Source organism: Manis javanica, chromosome 4 (genome assembly GCF_040802235.1).
Source record: "Manis javanica isolate MJ-LG chromosome 4, MJ_LKY, whole genome shotgun sequence".
NCBI classification, from domain to species: Eukaryota; Metazoa; Chordata; class Mammalia; order Pholidota; family Manidae; genus Manis; species Manis javanica.
The window spans coordinates 159,638,442-159,660,228 of NC_133159.1; the positions used below are offsets into that span (position 1 = coordinate 159,638,442).

Genomic DNA, 21,787 nt, shown 5'->3' on the forward strand with positions numbered 1-21,787 from the left:
CCGTGGGCACCCCCCCTTAGACTTGTGTGCTGTTTCCCTGTATCCTCCCATCTGCTGGCAAAGTACCTACCCCACAAACTGACCAGATGGAGAGGTGTGCCCCCAGCCCTGGCAGTATTTCCATCCCATCCCCCAAACGAGCACACACCACAGAAGCCAGCTCAGCTGTGAACTATTGGATTTGAGACAGTAACAGAACAAACTGGGGGGCTGGAGAGTCAGGTGGGGGAGAGAGTGGTTTAAATAGGGGAGGACGGGGAGGTTCAGTGATGGGGGAGGGGGGCAGTTATTTACAAGAAGGCTCGGGGGGGCCAGAGGCTCATCTTGGAATATTTTATAACAATATAAATAAGATTCTGGTTTGCTTTTCCTTTTCGTCTCGTAAAGGAGAGAGAAGTGCAGAGTTCGATTCTGTACAAGGGGGCAGCGGCAGAAGGCCGGCCGGGCGGGTCACTGGGCGTCCACCCGGAAGGACAGCAGCTTCTCGGAATGCATGTTGTTCAGGGTCCGCAGGTCCGGCAGCTTGAGCAGCAGCTTGGTGAAGCGGGAAGTCTCCGAGGGCCGGTTCTTCAGCACCAGAGCCCGAAGAGCCCGCAGCAGCGTCTCCTGGAGCTGCTCCACCGAAGCGGAATTCTCCATGCCCGAGCGGTCTGTGGGGAAGACGACAGCAGTGAGGCAGGCTCCCTGAGCTCCTCTGACGAGGAACCGGAGGTCTGCGAGGACGTGGCGGGCAATACAGCCTCTCCCCGAGGCCCCTCAGAGGGCTGATGGCGAAGGAGGGGGCGCACAACTCCTTCTCCCAGGCCTCTGTCCCAAAAGCAGGAGGGGCCTGAGAGCTGGGAGCACAGGCTCAGCAAGGCTGGTCACCTCTCACCCCACAAGGCCACTCTCCTGCCCAGAGCAGGCCAAACATGTCCAAGCTCCCTTGCTTTTTGCTCTGTAGTTCCCTCTGCCTGGGATGCCCTTCCCCCTCTCTCTGCCTGGCAATATCTTACTTGTCCTTTGAGGCCCCACTCAAGTGTCACCTCCTTCCCCAGCTCCCCCGGGCAGAAATAGTTGTCTGTGCTTCCAAAGCCTTTGGTTCATGCTTCCACTGTGACACTTATCTCACTGTTTTATAATTAGTTGGGCATGAGTCTTGTCTCCCAAGCTAGATGTGTCTGAATCATGTCTGTATCCCCAGTGCCCAGTGCTGGGCCTGGCATAGAGTAGGTACTCCATAAAAGGTGTGTTGAATTGAACTGCGTCCGCCTCCTCCCCCAGGTCAGGCTCAGGCGAGAGCTTGACCTACCTGCAGAGACGAGCACCACCGCGGTGAAGAGGCCCAGCTCTTCCTCGGTAAGCGCCAGGGAGTTGAGCTTCTCACTGAAGTCGAACATGGCATTGAGCAGGTCCCCCATGCCCATGGCGCCGAGCTCCTGCAGGCTGTAGGTGGTGCGGCTCAGGAACATCACTGTCTGATCCTTCACGTTGAACAGTGATGCAAAGCGCACCATCAGCACCTAAAGGCGAGGGTCAATCATCCTGGGTAGGTGGGAGGAGCAGTTGCCAAATCCCCCCTATGGTGTTCTGACTTAGATCTCTCAGTGAAGAGTTGGGGTAGTATCTGAGGAACAGGTGGAAGGATGGGAAACATCCCACTGGCTTTAGAATCTAGCAGGCCTGGATCTAAGTCTCAACTTTGTCACTACCTATGACATTGGGCAAAGTCACAAAAGTTTGCCAAAGTTTATTGCCTCATGTCTAGAATGGGGGTAGCAATGTACCCTGTGGGCTAGTTTAAGGTAATGGGTTGTGATTAGACCCCAGCTGAGATGACAGACATCCCAAATGTCCTGAGCCAGGAGTGGGAGGAATTTTGTACCCCCCTTCATCAGTCAGTCTGCAAGGACAAAGATGCTGGGTTCCAAAGTCTTTCAGAGCCCCTGCCTACCCCAGATGCCAAGCCTGCTGCTGGATCCTTCCCAAAGTCAAGAGCAGGGAGCACAGAGAGTCACTCACCTCAAAGGTGCCAGCCTTAAGGAGGGTGACCTGGTCATGCTGAGAAAGATCACGGAAGCCGGGGATGTGCTTGGCAAACTCTACCACTTCCCGCACAGCAGGTGTGAAGCTCATGGAGAAATCTTCCCAGATCTCTTGTACAGTTCGCCCACTGCGTCCGTGCGGGTACATGTTCATGGGACATGCCTGGAAGAGGAAGAGATTTGAGGAGGAGAATATCAGTTGGGCTGGCTCAGATGGGCTCCCCCAGCAGGGCTGGGCCCCAGATTCTGCCTGGATGAGGAGATGTGGCCCTGGAAGATGGGTCTGTCAGGTTAAGTGGCAATCAGGGGCCAGGTAGAGATCAGGGATTCCCAGGCAGAGCCCTTACTGTAGGGCTGAGCATCCTCCCCTGGGAAGAGGATATCCCTGCATTAGCCTCTGGGCACACCCAGCTGCCCTATACTAAATTCATTCTCCCAGGCCCCCTGCCCCCCTCACCCCCAGTGCCCTCACCAGCAGAACATTCCTGGAGTTGCCCTGCCGTGAACTGTTGGCAGGTGCTTCGCCTTCCGGGGCGGGATACACGTGGGTGGGGCACAGACGGTGCCCATTGCTGTTGGGCTGCTGACAGCTGTGGTGGGCAGGGGCAGGGTGCCAGGCCGGAGGATAGGAGGAGGGAGGCTGGCGTAAGCCATTCAGGGCCTCATTATGACGCTGGGCAGCCATGACATTGTTGTCATTGGGGGCAGGCGGGCAGCCCTGATTTTCCCAGCAATGTGGAGTGGTGGCCGGAGGGGTACCCGATGCATGGTTGGCATTGAAGTTGCCAGGTGAGGTGCCCAGCTTGTCATGTGCATAAGTGAAGATCTCTCGGTGAGCCCGAGCCACCTGGGATATCACATCCTCTACTGTAGGCTCCGGACTTGGGGATCGGGGAGGTGTCAGTTGTTGTGGGAACTGGGAGAAGCCCACCAGGGGTGAAGGGGTTGGAGCTGGAGGTGGTGAGGGGCCCATGGGGCCTGGAGTTGGGTGCTGGGTAGGTGCAGTCTCCAGCAAGCACTGGCTGCTCAACTGATTGTTGGCCAAGTTCATGGCACTCTGCATTTCGGCGAGCATCCGCTGCTTCTCTCGTTTGGGGATGCGCCCAAAACGCACAGCTGTGACAGGATGAGAGCCATGTCAGGAAGTTCTCATACACACTCACATGCTTCTCTTCCTTCCTTCCTCCTGAAGGGCAAGACCCTGAAGGCTTGGGGTTCCACATCAAAACTAAAACTGGCAGGGCCACGCCTATTGAGGAGGTTTTCCAAGTAGGGATTGTGGTTGGAGTGACAAAGGCACTAATGGGAAAGAAATGTGTGTTTACCCAAGAGGATGAATATGGGTGCCCCTATGCAAATGAGACAGCATGATGTGTCTCGGTTTGGGACTTTTTTGAAAGGGAGGGATTAATTCAGAAACTTTGGGTGGTAGGAAGGGGGAGGGCTTGGGGATGCTGTGAAGCAATAGTGCTGCCTCACCATCTCGAGACATGCCCACGGAGAGACACTTTTTGAAGCGACACTGCTGGCAGCGGTTGCGATTGATTCTGACGATGGAGCAGTTCTCATTTTTCAGACACCTTTTGTACTGGATGTTCTGCTGGATGCTCCGACGGAAAAAGCCCTGGGGGGCAGGGGTGGCTAGTGAGCATCTCTGTCTAGGCTGGGTCTCTATGTCCTGGGGGAGGAGGTCACCTGCCCCCTGCCCTCACTCCCAAACTGCCTCACCTTGCAGCCCTCACAGGCGTGCACGCCATAGTGGAAGCCCGAAGCAACATCCCCACACACTTTACACAGCAGCACCATGCCGTTCAGCTCTGAAGGAAGAGAGGGGCAGTGGGTGAGCAGGACTATATGCGTGGTCAGGGATATGAAGGTCTTCTGGGCTGCAGATTCTGGGGGAAAGCTAGGGAGGAGCTCCAGTATAGGGGGCACCTGAATGACCAGACTGGGCCAGACAGACATCAATTGGTGCAATTCTAGCAGAAATCCCTGGGGCCACGGTAGGCCCTGGGATAACTGTCACGTGAACACCAACTCTCAACCTAGGCCTGGCTGCCTTCCCTTCCCTCCAATCAGTTGGAAATATACTCACTAGTGATGTTACTGGCACTCTTACTGGGAGACACTCGACTGCTGTCTTCCAGAGCCACTTGCAGACCCCCTGGAGGGCTCCCATTATAGAAAGAGGAAGAGGAGGATGACGATGAAGAAGATGTCGAAGAAGGGGAGCTATCATCACTCAAGCTGGGTGGAATGCTCCCAAAGGAGCGAGCTGGGTCCTGGGTGAGGGAGCCAGTGGGCGATGGTGGGAAGTAGGCAGGGCAACCTTGGGTCAGGGACTGGAAGCTGCCATTTGAGCTGTCACTGTAGAGGGACTCAGGGCTGGTGCGGCTTGGAGAGGAGCTGCTGGAGCCAATGTACGTGATGACACCACCTGGCAGGAGAACACAAGGAAAAGGAGTGTCAGCGACCATGTATCTTTGGTCCTAGGACTCTGCTCATCCCCACCTGTCTCCCCGAAACATTGCTGGATGCTCAGAAGTTAACCATGTGGAACCACATCTTGCAGTCCCCAGAAGAGCCACAATGAGCAACTCCCTCACTCATGACCCTTTGCAGGGTACATTCAGCTTCTGCCTTGTGTGAGATGCCTCCCTAGTGACATGACCTCTGTGGGCATCTCATATACATAACCCCCTGCCCTGGACACCTTCCTGGGGTGTATGCACTGCAGCTAATGACTTTGTTGTCTGTGGCAGAATTCAGGATGGGACGAGCAGCTGAGACCCGTTCATAATGGCCAGTCTTAAAAAAAAAAAAAAAAAAAGCTGTTGATTTTAACACCAAGACCATTCCAGGGATGAGACCACAGAGGGCCAGCTAGCCAGCCATGAGGAAAGTCAAGATCTTACAAAAGCAAGACAGATTTCTCAAAACTAGAAGATGTATTCTCCTAAGGTCCTGAAAGTACTGAAAATCTGCCTACCCTGGTTCCCCTCACCTCTAAGAGCAAGAGTCAAAGTGGACCCTCCCTCTGATCCAGGAAAGACTTAACAGTGCAAGTTGCAGGAGGTGGACACAAAGGACAAATTGTCCAACCTAGGGCTTTGAAATTCCCCCTTCCAGATCTCTCAGCCTGGTGGCAATGACCCTGGCTCTCTGGCCATTCAGGGACTTCAGCCTTCTGGTTATACTACCAACTAGGTGGCCATGTTCCCATGGTATTAAAAGGAGAAAAAGGTGACCTACCTGCCACACCTTTCCCAAGCACCTAACTTGGCCCACCAAGGGTGGGGTGGGAAAAGGGAGGATTGCAGGACACATGTGAATTGACACAGGCCACACCACCTGCCTCCAGAAGCACATGTCTTGCTCACCCACTGACATACACTAAGCTGGGCAGGGCAACCCTAAAATAGCTCAAGGTTGGTCAGGGTGAACCCAGCTCCCTGTAAAGCAGTTGCACAACAGATCAGCCTCTACAGTTTCAGAACTGAGGTGGGGACATGGGATATTCATTAGGTGGCAGATGAACTTGACCTAGTTCACCCAACCCCAGAAGGGGAGTAAGACCTTCATTCGAAGAGACTTCCAACTTGGAAGTGAGGGGCATGCTCAAAAGAGTCTGGCTTTAGATCTACATCTATCACCACCTAAAGGAAATCAACTCCCCTCTCTGCGTCTGTTTACCTTTCTGTGAAAAAAAAAAAAAAAGGTGAAACAGAGTTAATATCCGTTCAGCTGTGATTCTGGAATGTAGCTGTTTGGGGGAAGTCCCTTAGGAGGCAAACTGCAGCTTGTTTGGTGGTGGGGGGAGGGCAGTGTTTGCAGGACTAAGATGTTTGGAGAACAGAAAGAATTTGGAATATGGAGAAGCTGAGTCTAAAAGCAGTACAGTGAAGTAGGTGCAAACAGAATAAAGAAGAAAGGAATGAGGAGAAGGTGGCTAGATGTGAGGTCCCTTTGAGGAGTGTAAACATGAGGCCATGAGAGGTTAGGGATGGCTCCATCTTACTCCGCTTGGTGATAGGGAGGAGGGGGTGCCCGGCAGGCTGACAGGAAAAGGAGGCAGGCGGGTGCGGTGAGTCAGCCCAGCTTCACCCAGATCTCAGCGGGGCGGGGCGGGAGCCGGGCCTCAGCCGGCCTCACGTACCAGCTCCACGTGTGCTTCTTGCACGTGGATCCCCAACGAGGAACCCCGGAACTCGAGGCCCCGCCCTCTCTGTTTCCCGTCAATCCGCAGCAGCAGCCCCGCCCCCGCCCCGCCCCAGCGTCCGGATCCTGGGCCGGGCCGCAACCGCGAGCTAAGCTAGAAGAACCGACTGGAGGAGAGATGGGAACACGCGTTGCCCGGGCGACCTGGGGGGCGGAGCTCATTATGTAACGGGGCCGAGAGGCAACCACCAATGGGGTGGCGGCCGCGGCTTCTACTGAATGAAAACAAACGCAGCACGTGGGCTCGGCTCCGCAGCCATGTGAGCCCTCCCGGCAGGCCGGGTGCCGTGGGTGTCCTCCCTGGGGCCAAGCACCACTCTCCCGGCTCCACAGGTGCCGCGCCCTGAGGATTCCCCAGGGAGATTCGACCCTACCCCAGGCCCCATCTACCTGGAGCCCCGATCGCCTCACGGCTTCTCAGGCTCCCTCGAGCCTGCGGAAACTAGGGAAAGAGGAAGAGAGGAAAGAGGGATTCTCTTTCCGAGAAGGCCAGGCATGCCACACTGCAGGGGATGGACAGATGGGGGCGTTTGGGGGCACTGTTAAAAAGCTCCCAGCCCCTCTAAACTGTTTCTCTCACCATACGTACCCGCTCAACGTTTCCTTCTCCCCAGGATCTGAGTGCTTCGGCTAAAAGAAGCACTGGGACTCAGGGGTGGCGGTGGGGAGCCTCCTGGCGCATTCCCAGGCTGAACAACCCGCTTTGGAAATTCCAGCCTATGATCCCCATCATGTTAGCAAATCTACGGAAGGAGGGAGTTCCCAGTACCTTACAAAGTTCCTCTTGTTCTAAGACATAGATGGAAGTGAGGGGACAGTGACAGAGGGAGGATGATGATAGTAAAAGGAATCTCAGTACCTGTGTTGTTGTTGGAGTCCAGGGTCGTCATGTCTTCACCAGCTGAGGGCGGTCATTCAAACTGGACCTTGACACAAACTGGAGGCTGCAATTGCCGCTTTCGCCCCCTTGGCACTGGCTGAGGGTGAGGACTGGACCCCTCGGCTCACGATCAGGATCCGAGGCACCCTGCAGTAAGGTCTTGTGGTGGTCGAACTGCAGCCCTGCACAAGGGTAGGACGCTGAAGTAACCGAGGTCTGATTTGCATGAGAAGGGCAAAAAGAGTATGGGGGAGGAGGAAGGGGAATCGCCTAAAGTTGTTCTGGCTAAAAGGAAGCAAGGAAGGTCGGGTCTCTGCAGTGCACGGGATGTCACTGCCTGAAGACTCCACAGCGCTGCAGGGTAGCGAATCTAGAGCTGCCGGTGCAAAAGTCCCACAGGGAGAGAGGTTGCAGTCAGCAAGTAAGTAGGTGATGGGGAGAAACGGGGCACCCAGGCGCAAAGAAGAGAGACTTGTGCCCTGCTACGTTCCCTCGGCAGCAATATTTCACTCTGCCAATCTCAGCCGCCTTTTGCCCCAGCCTTTTTTCCTGGGACAGAGGGCTCTGCGCAGGCGCCAGCAACCCAGGGTTCCCGGGCCGCACGCGGCACTGGAGCAGGTACCATGTGATCCCAGGGAGCGCCTCGTGCCCCAGTGACACACTTTTCCAGCAGCAGGCACGTTGAGCTCTGTGCGCCTGCGTAACGCCAAGACTGCCGGGATTTGTAGTCCACTGGCAAAACAGGCGGACTGCGTATATTTCCCCCTTTCCGCTTGGCAGAAGCTGTGACTGGGGCCCGAAGGGAGCTGAGAACGGGGTAGGGTGGGGTGCGCTGAAGAGTCACGGTGGCGTGTTTGGAAAGCCTGTATGGCAGAGGCATGTGAATTCCTGGGAAGGAATTGACAAACTGGGCTGTTCCCTGGAGATCAAAGTTAATGGGCCTTTTCTGCAAACCTTGCAAACGTGAGGGCTTCACGTGATTGCAGGACTGACCTCGCCTTGAGGTTACTGGTGACAAAATGAGAGATGACCAGTAGGGAAGGGAGCTTAATCCCCCAGTCAGGAGCTTAAGCTGAACTTCTGCTTCAGGGCTAAGTCCTGAAACCAAAGGAAAAATGACCCCTTTTCCCTTATACTCCCCTTCGGGAGAACACCCCTAGGGAAAGGGGTTGCCATGGGGGTGAGGATGTCCTTAGGGACTCCCTGTTTGCCTGTATGACACCACCCCACTCACTCGAGGTGACTTTGAGGTGAGTCATTTCCCTTTGTCTGGGAAATAAAAAAAACAGGGGAGGGGAACTTTATGATGAAAGTGCTTTGAAGCCGTAAAGTAATGGGGCTAGAGGTGAGGCAGGGATCTGGGGGCAGAGTGATACCATCTCCCACATACACACCACCCCCAGTACTTGAGAGTAGCTGCGAATTCTACAAAAGGTAACTTAGAAGGGAACACAAAGATCATCTTAGTCCTCTCTCCTTCACAGATGACGAAAATGAGATTTAGAAGAAGTTACTGGCCCGAAGTTAGACATGCATTCCTAGTGTCATCAGGGAAATGGGCAGATGCACAAGTGAAACACTGAACAGGGTTTGGAAACATACGGCATCTCCTTTCAGAGCAGCAATTGCCCTCTTGGTGAAAATGGGTCTCAGGTAGAGGTCTGTCCCATTTGAGGATTGCATTGTGGGGAGAGATGGAAGTCAGGTGAGCCTGGGCCACCTGCTGCTTCCTGCCTGTTCCTCCTCAGTCCCAGTGCCTCTGGGAGGGCAGGGGGTTCTGTACAGAAAGCCCTTCTCTACTTGTTCCCAGGCAGCAACCAGGGCAGCACTGATGGATGCCTAGAAATGTGACAGCCACCAAAGAGGTAGAGAAAAGGAAGATTGTGGGCAAAAGGACAGAGTAAGCTGGGCAGTAAGGAAGTGAGTAGCTGAAAAGACCATAATGTTGACTGAAGTGGGGGTGGCTGGGTAGCTATCTTGACCACTGACCCCCTGACTCCCAGGAGAGGATGGGCTCCCTGGGATGCCCTGGGCTTTAGCTTTATTCCCCGTCCCCAAGAAGAGAGGGAGAGGGAGGGCAGTGGGCTCTTCCTGGCCTCTCCTAGCTAGTTGGCCCAGAGCTGGGAAGCTGCAGCAGAGCGTGGGAGGTACTGGGAGGGGCCAGGACAAACAAGGAAAGAGGCTTTTCAGGAAAACTGGGTTCTGAACTCAGCCTCCACCCCCTCTCCCTCCTCTCTCCGTGCTCTGGAGGGAAAGCTGGGAGGTGAGCTGCCATGTACAATACTGCATGCTCTCTGTGCCCGTCCTGACTCTTCATCAGAGCCAGGTTGAGAGCCCATGCATCTGCCAGAGCTCTTCTCACACTAGGGGAGCTTGGCATGACCTGCAGCTCCCCACTGGCCCCAGCACCACCACTGGCACACTCCCTTTAGTGGTCCTGGACCCTCCTTAACGCCCACAGCTCTGTCTGTTGCTGTGGTGATCCTGCCCACCCCAGTCTACTTGCTGGTCTTTTCCCCTACAGGGGAAGGGCCCGTGATCAAGACTCCATCCCCAAGTTTGCAGCCAGTGAGAGGGAAGAGGAAGCAGAAGCAGGGAGTGCTGAAATTCAGTCAGCCTAGCTCTTGGCACAAAGCTGGGTTGTTTTGCAGTCTATCTGAAGTATGAAGGCAGAGACTGGGAGGGAGGAGGAAAAGGAGGGGAGTTACCTCTATCCCCTCCTTCCTCTGCACTTCTTAATAGGGCCCCTTCTTTTCTCTTAACAACTGGAGAGAAGGTATACATCTTCCTTCTACAACTGGAGAGAAGGATACAGAAGAAAAAAGAGGCAGAACTCTCTCGACTCCAGAAACTTCTAGTCTCTCCACCCTGTTCCTGTCTCTGCCAATAGCTGCTGGGAGAAGTACAGAAACTATGGGATCCAGAGCCATCAAAGGGCGGGAGAAAAGGTTGAGTTTTCTAGCTTTTTGGACCTGGAGTAAAATCTAACTTTGGCCCCTCTTTGACTTCAACCTTGAACTTAAGACAGTAGGTGCCTCTCAACACAGCCTCCCACCCTCCTGCCAGCTGGACATTCCAGTTCACTTCTACACACAAATACACACACATAACCATCCCTCCCACAGCCAAATTCATCCCAAGAAAGAACTGGACTCCTCATGAGCAGTGCTCAGATTGGAACCATGTGGAATAGATGCACATAGAAGACCTGGCACAGCAAGGCATAGCTCTGGCTCCATGTTTTACACACTTCTATTCAGATTCCTCAGCATCTGGGATTCTCAGCATTTAGGCGTAGGGTTGAATCCTGTGTGTGTGTGTGTGTGTGTGTGTGTTTTCAAATATGTCTAATACTCCTGGATTTCTGTGGACTGGAGAGAACAGCAGAGATAAAACAGAGGGAGGAAGGGATTGAGAACTCTAGTTCTGGTCAGAGTGTGCATGTGATTATATGAGAGGCTTCATGTGTGAGTACATGTGGGTGTGGGTGTTTGATCCAAGATCTGTATTCCTTGCCAGTAGGTTGTTTGGGGTAACAGGGTAACACCCTGGGAAAATCCTGGGCAGCCCAAATCTTGGGCCTACTGCTTGACTGACTGACTGAAGATGAGTCCTTGCTGGAAACCAGGTCAGACTTTAGTAGATACCTTCCCTTCCCTCTTCTTTCTCACAAAGCGAGCCACTGCCCAGGGGAAAACCTGCCTTCCCAAGTAATGTAAACCTGGATAGAAACTTGTGGGATGCCCCCAAATCAAGGAACCAGCCATGTGCCTGGGAGAGACTCATTCTCTACCCTTCTACATCTTCTTCCTAGTCTCTAAAAGGCCCAACTATCTTTCCTAACCCACTCACAGCTTTGACGTCTTGGGGAAACTTCAAGAACATGAGGGTCAGAGTCTATGCTAAATTTTATCTTTGGGGGAGATAGAGAAAGAGAAGGTAAAGCATGATCCAATGCTGGGCTTCGTGGATATGTTTTGCCTCAGAGTCTATGTTTACCTTACTATTCCCTTTTCCAAGAAAAGGAAATAGTAAATATGTATTAAGTTCCTACTGTATGTTGGGCACTGTGCCAAGTGCCTTATACACACTATCTCATTTAATATCCACAACAACCCTATGCTGTAGATCTCATTTTAGAGACAGAATCTGAGACTTAGAGATGTTTATTAATTTACCCAAGATAGTACAGAGACTAGGCGATTTTGTCTTATACTGAAAATATATTTGTCTTTTATTTATCTTTGTATTGGAAGTGAAGCATTTAAGATTGAGAAGATGTCACATCAAAAATGGTGGAGTTGATGGAAGTTTGGGGAAGGGCTAAAGCTCCCCCTGCTACCTCTCAGAACTACTACTATCAACGTCACAATGAAAATGGAAATGTTGGGAATTCAACCCCAGGCCTGAGTATAAAACTCTTTCCACTAGAAACACTGCCCTTCCTGGAGAGAATGATTATTCTGGTGGAATGTCTGAGCTGTGAGCTCACCTTGGTGTTTCCTGAGCTGGTGCTTGGAAGTGAGGTGTGTCACCAAGAGAAGCCTGAAGCACGCTGCTCCAGTCCCCACAAATACCTCAGCTTCCCATAAGCCCTCTTTTAACTCCAACCCCACTTCCTCCTCCCTTAAACTCTTCCCTCTCTCCCTCCCACATTCTCCTGTGTGGTTGGTTGTAAAGGTCAAAGGGGGCCAGAACGGGGGGCTACAAACATAAATTTCCACATGGATTGCCACAGAGGTGAGAAACTGAAGCAGGCATCTGATCTCTGTTCTCCCCTAGCCCTCTAACTTTGGGATGTGCAACTGGTAGGTCAGGGCCCTTTAAAACACTGTGCTGCTTCCTTTCAGGGGACATATTAACCGATTGGTTCAATGAAAGTGTGGAAAGCCACAAAAGACATAAGTTGTATAAAAAGCCCTAAGGAAACAACATCCTGCTTCCCTATTTACCTCTTTGAGCAACGTGCACCTCTAAAAATAGCCCTTTGAAAGCCACACACCATCCTGGGCCAATGCTTCATTGGCAGGTGTTTTAGGGAACCTGAAGGAGGGTCCCCCTTTCAGAGCCTAGGATCCCATGCACAACACAAGATCTGGGAGATGGCATGGATTGTCCTTGGCAGTGGAAAACTAAGCCCCAGATTGCCCTCTTTCTGGCAGGGGTTCTTCCTCCTGGGTTGGGGTGTGGTGGCATACAGCACATGCTACGCCAAGGCCACTTTTTGCTATGCTGCTGCTGGAACCCACTGGTGTCATCTTCCAGGTTCTTAACCTGTCTGTTGGCTGTCTGTGAGCCTTTGTAGCACTGAGATGCAGGGGAATGTGTGTGGGGAGTGGTGGAAGGATGCCTGTGTGCCTGCCTACCTCCACCCCTTACCCCAATTTCTATCTCAAACCGTCTCCTTATACAGGGTCTCCCCATTCCTTGGGCCTCAGTGGATCTCTCTGCAGCTGCCCGCAGAGGCCAGAGGCTCATGACAATCCTCGTGAGCAGGATGGACCTCAGAGGAGCCACAGCATGTGCAGGCATCAGGAGCCTTGTGTAGCTTCTGGGAGGCTTACATAAACACTGGCTGGGATGGGGAGGGAAATGGGCTGTCCAGGAAAAAAAGCACCCCTGCCCTGCCAGCTCAGCCTGCATGAGAAGAAGAAACAAGGCTTATTTTCCCTCCTCCCGTCCCTCTTTCCTGGTCTGCAGCTGTTAGTTAGGCTGGAAAGACTGCAGTATATTGGGGGAGGGGGCAGTGAAAGGAGAGAGGATTCAACTTCACAAATTTGGGATCCCTCCCCTTCTTCTAAATTGGTGGTGGGGGAAAAGCAATTTGCCAAAGAGATTTTCAATGCGGCAGGAAGGAGCTTTGGCTCATCAGAATGCACAGTTTGCACCCTGAAAAAAAAATCTGTGCTGGTTGCAAAAATACAGACGTGTGTAGGGGCCCAGCTGAGATTGAAAAAAAAAAAAAGCTAGCTCTGCAATGCAGGATCTGCGAAGTTTTGGTGCGATGAGGAAATGTGGGTCGTGCTCGTTTCATTTGCTTGTTCCTGCTAACCTACTGTCCGCCTGACTCCAGCACAGTCTCACATCCCAGCAAGAGGAACAGGCTGCTCAGAAATGGGGTCACAGGCAGGGGGCTGGGGTGAGGGCTGGAAGTGGGGGTCTGGGGTTAGAGTGATGAGAGTAGGATTCTATGGGGCTGGAAGGGGACACTTCCATGAGGTATGGAGGCTGAGCTTGTCTTTCACACCCATGTTTGCTCTCCAGCTGGCCCAGGGTTAGTGTGTAGTTCTTTCAGATCCCCTCTTCCTCCCCTCAGCTCCTCCCTATTCCCAATTGGCAGACTTTCCCTTCCCATCCCTAACCCCACAGATCACTGCTGCAGAAAGAGCCCTTGCTTTGTGTCACTGACCTCTCCTTGTTTTAATGCTAGAAAGGGCACTTGCTAAATCTCTGTGTGGTATCCTTCCTAGAAAGAGGGGACCAGGTAGCCCGATGTGGAGAGCCGAGGCTGCAGGGAAACCAAGTCTTGGCTCCGAGCTGACATCAGCATGTAATTCCAGGGCTGGGGCTGGCCATTTTGCGTTCTTGGCTTGGGGAGGCCCTTTTTTTATTTAGGGCCTAGGGCTCTGGGTTTTGTAAAAGCCAAGGGGCTGCCTGGGAGGAGAATATGCCTGGGGAAATGCTGCCTGGGAGGAGAATATGCCTGGGAAAATCACGTTTCTTCCTGGGTGTTTGCTCCCCTGGTGGTGGCTCGGAGAGACAAAAGGAGACTGAAACAGTATAAAGAGCCAGGAGACAAGAAGGGAGCCCACTGCCCTTTCACTCCTTCCCCATCTTTTCTCCTGTTCCCCTGGCCAGCAGAGGACAGGGCTGAGTGTGTTTGTGCCGGCTCAAGGCTCACGCGGGCTGCTGGGGTCACATGGCCTGGGCATGTGCAGGCTGCTCCATTTCTACCACAACAACTCGCTCATAAACAGGCCGGCTGCTGCGGCAGTGGCGGCAGAGACATGTGCAAGCGAGGGGGTGGGGCACGTGGCCCTGCCCGAGCCAAGGGAAGGCGCTCGCTCAGCACTGCCTCTCCCCTCCCTACACTGGCGCTGCTCCACCACAGGAAATTCCTAGTGCTCCTTTGCTGCTGCAAAACATGTTTTTGGGAAGTGACTTTCAATAAGGATGGAGTCAATGGACTATTTAAAAAGAGACAGGATGGATAATCAGACAGAGACCTACTTCTGCTCCCGCTTGCCCTATCTTTCTTAGATCCCTGAACCTGTTGGGATGGAGGACTGAGCAGGAGTCACGTGTTCCCAATTCTCACCAACCCAGGTCCCCATGGTGAGCATTAGGGTGAGGGGTTGTGGTTCCCTAACACAATGGTTCTCGGGATCCACTGGTGATCCCAGGATTTGTCCAGGGATTTGGGGTCAGCATCACCTGGGAAACTATTAAAATTTGCAAATTCCCATGCTGATTGAATCAGAAACTGGTAGTAGAGTCCAGCAGTCTGAGTTTTAAGCAACCGTCCAGGTGATTCATGCAGAAGTCTGAGAATCACTGCTCAAAGCTCTTTGTTCCCTAGCAATCAGTCCTGTAGGAGAATCTAGCCCAGAATCTGGGGAATGTCCACCTTCCCTCTTTGTGCTTCTTCATCTCAAAGTTTATCCCACAAAGCAAAGCCAGATTCAGTTTGACTCAGTGTAAAAAGCATTCACTGAGTGCCTACTGTGTGCAAGGATTCTGGAAATGAGAGTAAATGAGTAGTAGGAGAATGAGTAGCTGAGATCTGAAAGGGGGAAGGAAGGAAATGAGGAAAGGATGAGTAGAAGGCTAGGATTGCAATTACTTATCCTGTCTCCATCTTACCTACTTTTCTTCCTGTCCTGAGACTCCTATTAGAGAAGTTTAAATTGTTTTGAGGCTAGAGGTGGAAATTGGTCCCTTGTCTATTTTTTTGGCTATGGGAACCCCAAGCTAGTGACAGCCATAGGTCCTTGAGTCCCCATGCATAACTAAGAAGCTATGAACACAATGCACACATACATAAACACACACTCCTTGGGATCTTGGAGGCAGGGGTAGGGACAGCCAAGAAAAGGAATGAGGTCCCAGAGGGCTGAAAGTACCCAGGGGGCAATATGAGTTTAACAGATAACAAGCAGGAAAAGTCTTTCAATGGGGAGGGTGGAGGTAACCCTGGCCTACTCCAGCTTCCTGAGACCCAGAAACTGACCACAGGAAGCAGAGGGACGCTAAGGCAAAACGCAAAGGCTCCTGAGAATGAAACCCAAACCTGGAAATTAAGTGACTGGAGAATGGGGTATGGACACCAATCAGAAGAGTTCCCTTACATGGACAATTGAGCAAGGTGGGGGTCTAGGGGAAAAACCAAGTCCTGGAGCCATGCTCAGCCCCTCTTTTGGCCTTCCCGCCTCCATCACATGCAGCTCCTAAGCAGCAGAGGTACCCCTAAGGAAGCAGAGGTCCCAGGTGTGACCAGTTGACTCCCAGCCTCTCCCTGCTTAACTTTTTCAGGAATGCTTTCTTCTGATTCTCAGAGAGCTGTTTCTCTCACTTCTCTGCCTGGTTTTCTCTTTGTGCCTAAAAGGCTCAAGGTTCAAGGAGCAGACGGCCCTGCAGGCTCAGCTTCAGTGACCTACATTGGCTCTCTCCTCTAGGCCTTCAGTGTGGGGGCTGAAGTTTCAAGATAGGAACTTGGGAATCTGGCACAGGTCTACAGACGGTGACGTCAGGGAGACAAGCTGCAAAAGTTGCACTGAGGGACGGGACTGTGAGGCAGGGGACATCACAGGACTGAGTTCTCACTTTGTCGTTTGTGGACAATATCAGAAGACTCTCCAATCCCCAAATGCAAAAACATTCTGAGCAGTGACCCTTTGGATATGAGCCAGAGGTCTCTTGACAGATCTGTTCTCTATTCATTAGATTCAGGAGTGGTTTCTGTCTGCTCCTCATTCTTGCTGAACCCACCCCTGCAAGTTAGTCTGCTGCAGTTAGCTGGAAAGATTTCCTTGGCAGTGATGTGGACGCGTGAGTTCAGATTTCAGCTGATTTATTTCAGGGACATGCTAAGGCTGAGTGAAGGTGGTCAGATACGCAGAAATCCACTCCCAGGCTTCACTATGTAGAGACTGAAGTACTTCCTTAGACCCAAGAGTTCTGAGAAGGCTCCAGAAGGCAGGTGAATTACCTCTAATAAACCTCTTACCTCAGGTCCCTGGCAGCTGAACCTCTCCTCCCAGCTACAGCTTTCTGAAACAGAGAAGGCAGGTTCTGAAATAGGTGCTTTCCCTCTCTCACAGTGTTTGGGATGCCCACCAGCTCCAGAGTGTGTATATTTTGCCCTGGCAAAGAAATCCTATTGTGGGGGAAGGAAATTAGGTGGTGGCAACAGAGAATGACAAATGAGCCTTTTGCTTAGCAGAAAGAGGAGAAAGAGAGAGAGAGAGAGAGAGACCAAACATGAGTGAGCCTCCAGAGCACACAGGCTGTTCAGGACTTTGTAGCTGTCCTGTCCAAAGGGCTTCCCCTCCACCAAGCACCACCCCAAAGCCCAGGAAGTCCGCAGCTTGGCACCTAGCCAGGGTGAGAGCATTCCTCAGGACTCTGACAGGCCAAAGGGTGGGGGAGGGTGGTGGTGTTCCTACCACCAGGATAGGGGAGGAGAAGGAAATGCACAGTGGAGGAAATGACCACAGAGAATGGGGTGAGGGTTAAGAGGTGGGGAGCTAGTTTCCACTGCCACAAGTCCCTTTTAGAGAGAACAGTTGAGGCTAAATGCCTTCCAAACGACCACGCAAAGGGTCTACAGCTTCAGAGCAGATGACCCCTAGGTCACCTCCCTGCTCACAGTCATCAATGACATCCCACAGTTTTCTAGAGGTTCTCTCTCTCTCTCTCTCTCCTTCCCTTACTCTGGGGCTGTGGTTGAGCTCGGGAGACCTCGAGTGGCCAAAATCTGGAACTGCAGTGGGCTGGAGGAGCCTTAAGGGTCTCCGTCTGTCTGTCCACCACAGCCTCTCTCCCTTTTCTTCCACTAGGCCCAGGAATCTGGCAATAGCACGTGGAAATGGGAGTGCAGGCAAATGCCGAGTTACAGAAGAGCAAGTGTCCCTAATCCTTAATACTCTAGCTTGATAGCTTTGGGGCTGTTTCCCTTGAAAATAGTTGTCAGGGACTCCTCCCTTGCATGGATTGCTCCTTAACATGCTCCTGGGTAGTATGCTTCCTGGCTACAATGAGGGCCCCCTCCTTGGGCTCCAGGACTTGTAGCTATTGGACTGGCTACTATTCATGACCTCTATGACTTTCATGGGGCAAATGGTCCCGTGATCATTCTGATTTTAAATTTATCCTTCCCTACCCTTCCTTCTCTGAGCACTGCCTGATGCACAACCCCTTCTTCCAGTCAGCCTCCAACAACATACCTTCCCTCACTCTAATTCCCTACCCAATCTCCCAACCATATTTCATGTGGGAACAAGAAGGAAAATGGCCAAAACCTAGCTCAGAATTTTCCCCAAAGAAACCAGTTCCCTCTGCTTGGTTTCACTTGACCTGTTTTCTAGATTTTCCTGGTTAGTCCCCTTGTTCTGGACATCAAGCCTTCCCACTGGACTTAATTTTGCTGTCCTGTCCAGTCCCTCTTCCTCCAACATGATCTTATGCTTTCCTGTCCAGGGAAATTTTTCCCAATGGAGAGAAAGAAGGAAGACTCTCTTCTCTGTTCTGGAAATATTTTATGTCATCTTAAGGAATATGAGCCCAAAGAAGGAGAACTACTTCCAGTGTTGTTGGGGAAGGAAAGGTGGTGAAGGAGACAAGAAGCAGAACCCTCACCCTAGGAGGGGCCATGTTCCCATTATCCAACCCATAATTACAGAACTCTTGGTTCTTGTTTGGTATCTGAATATCTCAGACAGCTCTGCCAACATCACTAAAAAAGTAGGGGAAATGGAACAGAGGTAACTAACTTTGTAGCTAGGGATTAAAGCTTTACCCAACTCCACTCCCAAAGCAGTTTTCTTTGATGATATCCTTTTTGAATTTTCATCTTTTGTGTGATCCTTAATGTTATTAACCATTGAGCTATGTGGATATGAAATCATTTTAAGCTGAAGCAGTCACATTCCCCTATTGTACTACAGTCCTCAACTTTCCTCTCCTCCCCAGGCTGCTGCCCCACGCTCACCCTGAAGGGGGCACTTTTGTTCAGTCGTTAGTTGGTGCCAGCGAAAAGGGAGCCCCAGGAAGGAAACATAACAATTGGTCACGTGTTGGGGGTGGTATGGGGGTTCTCGCAAGGGTTGCTGGGACAGGGAAGGGAGGGCCACGTGGAGTGGGCGGGGCCCACTGAAAGTTTTGGCGGGGCTGGAAACGGGAGAAAAATGCCCAACCTTGAGTTGTGATTCTGTTTTTTTTAAACAGGCAGCAAGGAGAGTGCGTCCTGCGCTTGGAGAGGTCCCCGGCAGCGGGGGGAAGGGGAGCAGCACACGAGCATCCTGCTCGCGGAGGTCTGGAACGCTGGTTGGGGTTTCTGCCAGAAAAGAGTTGTGAGCCGGCGGTGCTGCGGAGCCAGAACCGTGGCTGCATACCGGCTTCCATCCCCCAGCTTCCCGAAGAAGGGAAAGGTGATCTCTCTACCCATGGTCTCTTGTGGGTCTCATTTCGGTGCCATGTAGGGCTGGGCTAATGCCAGCCACGCAACCCGTCTTTATTTAGCTTTCCAAGAGCCTCAGGAAGCCGCATAGATGAATCCTCACTCCCTGGAAGAAGCCAAAACAAGTCTCATTTTACTACCTAGCTCTGCCCTACTGTTAGGAAACACAGCTTCATACAGTCTTTAAACTGGAAGGACTATTTAAAGGTGATTATTTCAATTTTAAAGATGATTTATATCAGTTTTCTTTCTGGTGTGGGGAAACCAAGACCCATTCAGGTAATGAAAAGGGCTTGTTACCTGCTCCTTCCAAGCCATAGACATTCCCTTCAAAGAATGTAGGTCACGGAAATGGAATTAACCTTCTAAAAGCCTCAGAGGAATGGTGAAAGTGTTGGCTTTAACTCCGGTCCATACCCTTAGCCAGAGGGCAATAGGGAATGGTTTAGGGACTTAATTTATGGGTCCTAAGGTTTTCCTAGGCTCCCTTACAGCTAGCAGCCCCACCTCCTCCTGTTGGCCTTTACTCTCATATTGTCTTTATGTCTTAGTTCAGGGATTACCACAATTTAAAACTGAAGGGTTTAGAACCAAGAATTCTCTTTCCTTCTCAGAAGAGCTTCTCTTTCCAGGGTTCAGTTTTATGGTGGTTTATCTACCTCATCCTGTGAATTAAAATCAAGATCACACCTCCAATCCAAAAATTTCAGCTTTTTGGTTTTAGAGGAGAAAAGCATGTTTACTTAGTTTGGAGCAGTGAAATCCTAGACTTTGGATTTCAGAGTTACAAAGATTCCAGAAAAAAAAAATGGGGGACTGATACAGGATCACCAGTTTTTTGTCAGGCAGGGACATTAAAAAACTACCACCACCAAATATGGTTTACTATCACCATCATTTTCACAAAGAAAAGTGCATTTTAACACATAAAATTGGAAGCATGTAATCTCAGAATAAATATTAGTTCTAAACCATCCTGCATTGACATACATGAGTACTATATAGTGCCATTTTTTTTCCATTTTGTAGATTGGCTTCAGTTTGGTCTATTGGACTCTAGACCAGTGGTAGGCAAACTACAGCCTGAGTGCAAAACCCAACCCAATGCCTGTTTTTGTATGTGCCACAAGCTAGAATTTTAAAATAGTTGAAAAATACACAAAGTACTTCACAACACATGAAAACTATTAATTCAAATTTGTATCCCTAAATAAAATTTTATAAAATGGTGGAACAGTGATTGCTGCTTGCAGTCTCATACTAGATCCTTTGCTTTTCACTGAGTCTCCCACCTGTCATTCTAGTATGGTCATACCACTAGTTTTATCACTTACCAGGAGCCACACTTATTTGTTTACATACTGTCTTTTGGGCTACAATGGCAGGGTCGAATAGTGCAAGAGTCCCCATTGCTGTCAAAGCCTAAAATAGTTACTATCTAGCCCTTAAGAATAGGTCTGCCAATCCATAACATAGACTCCAAAGCAGTGGTGTGGTGGAGAAAATGGAAGTTCCTATGGCCAGGATTCTCACCTGACCCTGGTCAGCTTGCTCACTACACACAGGTGGGTAATATGTTATAATTGACTCTATATAAAGAGCTCCACCCAGTGCTCTGGGCTGCAGGCAAGGAGGCGCTGGAGTGGTGCAGGTCTGAGGACAGAGACTGAGATGGCTGTGGGGGCAGAGAGGCCCAGAGGCAGAGACCAGCTTGCTGCATGCAGACTAGCTCTGAGGTGGATGGGATTCTAGTACTTGACCCGCCGCCATTGCTGGGAGAATAAAGTTGAGTATAAACCCTTTTACCCCAAGAACGTTCCATTGTCATTTTTCAGTCTCACCGAATCAAGAGTGAATTTGCCCAGGGCTGAAACCTTTAGGCAAGACAGGTGTTCAAACTTGAGATACATCATAATCACCTGGAGGACTTGTTAAAACACTGCTGATTCCTACCCCAATTTTCTTTTATTAGGTCTATAGTGGGGCCTTATAATTTGCATTTCTAACAAGTTCCCAGGTGATGCTGATGATGCTGGTCCAGGACCTTACTTGGTCTGGTGAGGAAAACATACGCAATTTGTTTATGATATTGCCATCTGTCTAGCCTTAGAAATCTTGATCTTTTCTCTCCCCCACTCCCTCCCCACTTTCTGTTGATCAACAAATTCTGTAAATTGATAATAATGTGGTAACTACACTCTCAAGTAGTCCCAGGTGTCACACACTATGAAAAACACTTTACATGGACTAATTTAATCTTCACAATAAACCTGTTGTTTGGGTCATTTTGCAACTGAGGAAACCAGGATAGAGAGGTAAGTAATGTATAGCTAGTACGCGGTAGGACTGTGATTGCTGCCTTTGCTCATAACTAGTGAGTCTCCTGCCATTTCTCCAAATTTCCACACCATTAGTACCTTAGATTAACCACTCCTCACACCTGGACTAGTCTTCAAGCTTGCCTCTTGGCTTCATAAAAAATACAAATATTGAAGTTAGCTTTCAAAAACACAAATCTTATCATTCCAGGCTTAGCTATAAATCTTTCAGTTTCACCTTCGCTGACAAATTATCCATTCCTTAACTGGACCTTCAGACCTTCATAATCTAGTCTCAACCCACATTACTGGCTTTGTCCCCTATACTCCCCCCTATCCAAGCTAAACTCCAGCTAACTTCTCCCATTTACCCCAAAACCTTCTTTTTTATCCCATGCCTTTGCAATATTCTCATCCTTTTGAAGTGTCCTCTTATGGCCTCAACCTTTAGGCCCACCTCAGTTGCCACTTCCTCAATACCTTCCAGATAGTATGTTCTATCTTCTCTGTGGTCCTAGACAACTTTATTTTTTCCTAGGTTTCACTATTTCTTATACTATATTGTTTTATGACTGTTACATTCAACCAAGTTAAGGGCAAGGGTAGTTGCTTTCTCTGAACATATTTAAACAGTTTACTTACTCATTCAATGACTAATTATTAAGTGCCT

The 21,787-nt window shown here is 50.7% G+C and overlaps 1 protein-coding gene and 1 long non-coding RNA gene across 3 annotated transcripts; one reads left to right on the top strand and one right to left on the bottom strand.

Annotated features, from left to right (window-relative positions):
* Positions 1 to 319: 319 nt before the first annotated feature.
* Positions 320 to 7,626, bottom strand: NR1D1 (nuclear receptor subfamily 1 group D member 1). Its single transcript, XM_017642478.3, has 8 exons — positions 7,102 to 7,626; positions 4,120 to 4,461; positions 3,753 to 3,841; positions 3,504 to 3,648; positions 2,497 to 3,140; positions 2,002 to 2,187; positions 1,292 to 1,502; positions 320 to 650 (listed from the first exon to the last, which is right to left on the bottom strand). The coding sequence occupies exons 1-8, from the start codon at positions 7,130 to 7,132 to the stop codon at positions 451 to 453; spliced, it is 1,848 nt and encodes a 615-aa protein (XP_017497967.1). The 5' UTR covers positions 7,133 to 7,626; the 3' UTR covers positions 320 to 450.
* Positions 7,627 to 7,880: 254 nt separating this feature from the next.
* On the top strand, positions 7,881 to 20,039 carry LOC140849130 (uncharacterized). 2 transcript variants are annotated; one of them, XR_012130759.1, is made up of 2 exons: positions 7,881 to 10,750; positions 11,379 to 20,039. It is a non-coding gene; the product is annotated as an uncharacterized lncRNA (long non-coding RNA). The 2 variants fall into 2 exon arrangements; XR_012130760.1 differs by having other exon boundaries at positions 11,384 to 20,039.
* The last annotated feature ends 1,748 nt before the right edge of the window (positions 20,040 to 21,787 follow it).